The 5985-nt window shown below is 41.2% G+C and overlaps 1 protein-coding gene across 1 annotated transcript; it reads right to left on the bottom strand.

Annotated features, from left to right (window-relative positions):
* Positions 1-2420: 2420 nt before the first annotated feature.
* Positions 2421-4464, bottom strand: foxc1a (forkhead box C1a). Its single transcript, XM_044368098.1, has one exon. The coding sequence runs from the start codon at positions 4152-4154 to the stop codon at positions 2736-2738; it is 1419 nt and encodes a 472-aa protein (XP_044224033.1). The 5' UTR covers positions 4155-4464; the 3' UTR covers positions 2421-2735.
* Positions 4465-5985: the final 1521 nt, after the last annotated feature.

Below are 5985 nucleotides of genomic sequence, written 5' to 3'. Positions count from 1 at the left end.
TCTCTCTCTCTCTCTCTCTCTCTCTCTCTCTCTCTGTGCTATGTCCTGTTATATTGTTGATGGTGCTCTGGCGGCCGACATCCTCCTCATTGACCCCCGTCTCCCTCTCTGCCTTTTCCGTCTCATGAAAAACGATTCCAGCTCTCTGATTGAATTTTATTCCTTCCTGACCTGGTCTATTCTGTGAGGACGCCATCAATCTTTTGACTAACACGACGTTTGTTTATTAGGCCTATACTTGGGAAAGTATCTAATGACTTTTATGAGCCTGATTATGGTTGTTGCAATCGGGAAAGAGGGGAGACTTACAAGCAGCATTTCACTGTGGCTACATTGAACAATGCATATATTTTCCTTTTTGTTCTCTGCTGTTGTTGTTCACATTTATAGACCATGCCAATAAGGCCTTTATAGTCTGAAATATGCACATGGCCTGCAGCTACTCACAAGATATTTTGTTTTGATGTGTTGCTCTCTTGCTATTGTAGCTGTCGCTCTACTCGTGTTGGTCTAGAGGCCCAAAGCGGCCGAAAGGGATATAAGGAAAAATCCCAGCCAATCCACCTTCCATCTGCAGAACACTGTTTCAAAATTACATTAAATTCATGCTATAGTTTGACTTGGTCTTAAGTGGGTTTTGACTTGACGCCTGTCACAGTCTGTGAGACATGTTGACATATCCTTCGTTTAATGAAACCTTTGCATAGCGAAGTAAAGCATCTAAACTGTCCACAAGTAGTCAAATAAAGGTTTTTTGGGTTTTTTTAGATAAAGGTTTTTAGATAGAAAAGCAACTTGCTCGCTTGAGAATGTACATGTGCAAACTGTAGAGGTGCATTATTACTGGCACATTTAGTATCAGATATTACTATTATAATTATCATGCTACACTATATTTGCAAACAGTATGAAAATCACGCCTATAGTTTAGAGTTCTTCTGAAAAACCACATTATTATTATTGTTATTATTATTATTATTAATAATAGTAGTAGTCGTAATAGTAGTAGTAATAGTATTAATATTAGTATTATTTTAAGTATTGTTATTATTATTATTATTGACGTTGTTTTTGTACAGACTGTACATGCACAATTTTACGCACACGTTACGCACGAATCTATCCAAGTAAAAACAATTTTAAAATTTGTTTAAATGATGTAATAAAAACAAAAAATACATTCAAAATAAATACATGTATTTGATTCCTAAATATTTGAATTAATCCCAATACAAATAATAATAATAAAGAATAAAAAATAAATAAGCTGCGTTGATTGTCGTCTGAAGGTAGAGAACCACAGACTTATATTTAAATTATTTTAAACAATTTCCATTGATATTTAATTATGCTAAATGATCGTGGCCTCTTGACGTTATTGATGAGCTGCCGTGTAAACTGCTTAGAAGAGAGTGATTACCTTTCATAAAAGAAACCACCTGATAAAACCTTTATGACTAATTCCTATTTTTAGAACAAATGCCATCTAGGTTCTCAATAAAAACATCCATTTCTTGCACTTAAACATCTAAATACTCTTAAACAGTATGACGAGATGCGTGTTAAACGTGATGGTCGTAATTGTCTTCATTCACGTCAGTGTCATGTCAGACTGGGGAGAATTCAAACATCAAAACTGAAGTGACAACGGGACTATCTTTGGCATGTGTGGTATGATATTAAGTAAGCACTGGTATGCGCCAGTAAACACACAAGGCAATCCAAAACAAAGTTGTGCTGTGTGTAGTCTGTTTCCCTGGTCTGGGCCTCATGTCAACATGATCTCTAATCATCTCTTATAAATCTACAGCACTTTAATATGACTATACAAATATAGGTAGAATATAAAATATGGATCTGAAAGTTAAAAATCATTAACAAAATAAATTACGTTCTTTGTACGTGCGCACGCTCTTGGATACAAGTTTCCTTTTTGCCTCAATATTGTTTATGTTTCCTCAAAGACTTTTCCTCTAAGAAGACAAGGAGGAAAATATATCCTTGCTTTTTGTTGAGCAAAAATATTTAACGCCTGAATCTGTGCAGCAGATTATAATCCAAACATCCTCCATTTATTTTCAAATTATTTTAATGAACGCACACCATTAATGACCAAATTCTAAATCTCAGAGGGGCTGATCATAACGGAGGCCTGTTTACCTCTCACACAAAACTAACACGGGCCAGACTGAGTGTAAAATATCACCCGCCTGTATTCAAGTCTGTAAGAAACGAGGCGTAACTTTAACTCACATAAAATGACAATTTATTAAACAAACAAACAAATCCTTCAAAAATACGTTTCAACAAATGAAGAATCTTTGAAATAGTACGTCGATATACACGTTCCTTTTTTAACTTTTATAATGGAACATAGGTTTTGGACAATTAAGGCAATTCAATTTAGAAACACTTTTTGGTGTTTGGTCCATAATATCCGGCTACAGTTTAGAAATAAATTACTATATGCAATTTACACGACCATGAAAACTGACATATATTTAACATAATCACATAAAGCCACAGAAGCAAAGAGAGACTTACGTGTTATTTGCAGTAACACTGTTCTTTAGAAAAACCAAGATCAAGTCTTTTCTGTTTTTGTTTTCTGTCTCATATTAGTCCATATTGTGTGGGCAGTTAAGAGGGGGGAGGGGGGGAGGTTGAATTCAACTAAAAGAGTTCAAACACCGTGGAGAAAATACTGAGCATGTTTTTTGTTTTTTTTTTTTTGGTCAGAACTTGCTGCAGTCATATACGAAAGCTCCCGAAGTGCGATAGATGGACTGGCTCGGTGGGAATGACATCTGACAGCTGTTATTCCCATTCACCGGTGAATTATTCAAGCCAATTCTTTGGGATTCAAACATCTCTCGGACTGAATGGAAGTTCTGCTGCTGTGCTGGGTAAGCTGCGCCCAGATGGCCCAGGTCTCCGGCCTGGTTGAGGTACCATGAGGTCAGCCTCCCTTGGTGGGGATGGTGGCCTTCCTGCCCAGAGTTTAGATTACCGTGGGTCAGGGAGGATGAGGTGGTAGTGACTGAGTAATCTGGCAACGTTTCGTCCACGGTGGTACTCGGTGCCAAGTGGCTAGATCTGTCCCCGGCGTACAAGCTCATGGCTTGCATGTTACAATGATAGGTTGCATTGGAGGTAGTGGAGATGGAGTTTTGGTTACAAGGGGAACTATAGACAGATGTCTGACTTGGAGAATAGTTTAAGGACAAAGACGGTGTTATACCTGTCCTGCTGGAGGCGGTGAGGCTGGGGGTGAGCTCAGTGGCCCCTTGTGGGGACCCCCGGAGGGAGGTCATGATATTGTCTACGCTGAAGCCCTGCGTCGAGGCCTGGCCATGGTGTTGGTGGTGCTCAGAGCTGTCCATGCCGATGGACCTACTGGAGGGGATGCTGTGAGGGCTCCCACTGGACATACTGCTGCTGTCCGGGCTCTCGATTTTGGGCACGGTGCTCAAAGAAGGCGAGTCGGCCTGCGGTGGTGTCACAGACCCGTTCTCTGTCTTAATATCCTGGATCCTCACAGGCTGGGAGCCCTGCACCGACTGCTCCTGCTCCCGGCCTTGCTGCCTCGGCGGCACGTCCTTCTGCAGTCGCTCTTCTTTCTCTTTCATCACGTCCTTCTTTTTGAACCGCCGCCTCCTCCTCAAGAAGCTCCCGTTTTCAAACATGTTGTAAGAGTCTGGGTCCAGGGTCCAGTAGCTGCCTTTACCGGGTTTTTTATCATCACGGGGCACCTTGACAAAACACTCATTCAGGGACAGATTGTGTCTGATGCTGTTCTGCCAGCCCTGCTTGTTGTCTCGGTAAAATGGAAACCTCTCCATGATAAACTGGTAAATCCCATTTAGGGTCACCTTCTTGTCAGGCGAGTTTTGGATAGCCATAGTGATGAGCGCAATGTAACTATAGGGGGGTTTGACCATATCCTTGGGCTGGGGTTGGGGTGTGTATGGTCCATAAGCCCGGGCCATGCTGGCAGGGTATTGGTCATGAGCCGCATGAGAGTACATGTTCATAGGTGCTGGCATCCCTGTGTATCCCCCTCCGGCAGCGGCCCGGTAGTAGCTCGGGTCGCTGCTGATGTACGGCACGACGCCCAGTGAGTTGGGACTGGAGACGGAGTAACGAGCCTGCATGTCTTCACTTTGATCCGGCGAAAATAAAGCTCCAAAATAGGCAGACGGAGAGCTCCACTTCTCCCTCCTCTGAGTGCTGAGGTGTTCAAATCACAGTTCCCGACTACTCACTTAAAAAAAGCAAGAAAGACAAAAGTCTACCAGCAGTGCAGCGTGCAGGATCTCAGCCGTGTTTAAGCCGTCCCCATCTCTGTGTCTCTATGAAACGCACATTGAAAAAGTTCTGAACTTTGGACATCCGTCACCACACAGGACTTTTGCGCAGTTAAATTCTTTCCTCCTTTTTGCTGCCAGAGGAGCTCCTCCCCGAAAAGAGCACGAGTCGTCCAATGGGAAGTGAGGCCGTGCAGAGCGAGCAGAAGGCTCCTGGCCACACTCTGAGCTTTTAGAAAAAGGAGAGGAGGTGTCGGTAACTCCCAGCCCACTCCAGCCAAGACTTCAGACGTGACAGAGCAACTCACATGTACACAATCAGATCATGGAGTGCATCACACTTAGTTGCAGAAGAGTCATCCTTTGTCAGAACTGCAATTGTGTTAAGAAAAGAAAATTAGATGACTTATCTTTTACATTTGCAAGTTAAATAATCACATATTAATCTGGGTATTATAACATTAAATTGATTCTGATATTTATCTAGAAAAATCCCAATTTGCTCAAGGCAGTGCTTTTATTTGTCGCCCATAATAAGAATATTTATTCATTCCAGTTTTTTTCTCTTTCATTTTTTTTTGAAAAGAGTGGATAGCAGCACCAATAAACCAAATGGCGTGATTAAAGTTCGCTTTTACGTCCGCAAAAGTGCATTTTATTGGTTGAAAGACTCGACACTGGCTGCGAGATCAAAGCAGCACAGGGCTTCGCATCACTGGCGGTGGGCGGTTAAGTGCGATCTCATTACAGCGGGAATTAAGACAGTTTGGGCTGCGTGAGGCCAGAGATGTGAGAGTTTATTCAAGAGAAGGATTTAAAGACATGCAGGGAACCAAATGGGACGACAACGACACCTTACACGTTGGGTTTTTCATTAAAATGTTTGTTGGGTTGAGAACTGATTGTCACTTTAACTGAAACTGGACTATTAATGTAATATTTTTAGTATTAATGTACAATTATTTACAGCCATATATTATGTTTTCATCACACAGATGTAACTCATTTATTCATTTTTCTAGTAAAAAAAATATCCGGGGAGATTACAATGTATTTGATAGCAAACCACATAATTTGCCACCATTCAGTCATTTTTAAGTCTGAGGTTTGTTAGGAAAATAGAAAATTTTAAAAGGCGTTTTTCTCCAAAGCTATAAAGAAAAATCCTCAATAAATCGACTCAGAAGGCCTCTGTATCGCCGTGCTGTCAGAGGCGACTGTGCATGAAATTGTTAATGGTCATTGTGAGGCAAAGTTACAGTCCCAATATCGATGTAATCCTTTGCAGGTCGTCTTAATTAAATGTCCGTGCAGTGGCCTGGTGCTCCGCGGGTTTCTCCTTACATGGACCCGGGCATGAACTTTTTCCACCGCCCTGGGCTGTTTACACAATTCACGACGGGCCTTTTACTTAATACCATGGCCTGCCCACCTAGTCCCCCCGAACTCTTTATTAGTTAAGGGAAGCACAGTGAAAAACATGAATATGTGCCAAAATAATAAACAAAACATTTTTTGGCTGTTACCTGTTTTCTCTCTGTTATTACGATGTAATGAGGGCAGCGTTATTATTAGAAATAAATGTTATAGCTTTCTGGAGATGTAAACACCTGTTTTAATGTCATTTGCTCTACAATTTAATTACATTTTAATGTAATTTTTTTTTATTTGTCGTTTC

This window comes from Thunnus albacares, chromosome 12, assembly GCF_914725855.1.
Source record: "Thunnus albacares chromosome 12, fThuAlb1.1, whole genome shotgun sequence".
Taxonomy (NCBI): Eukaryota; Metazoa; Chordata; class Actinopteri; order Scombriformes; family Scombridae; genus Thunnus; species Thunnus albacares.
The sequence above is the reverse complement of the archived record's forward strand: the minus strand, read 5'-3'. Positions and strand labels throughout refer to the sequence as shown.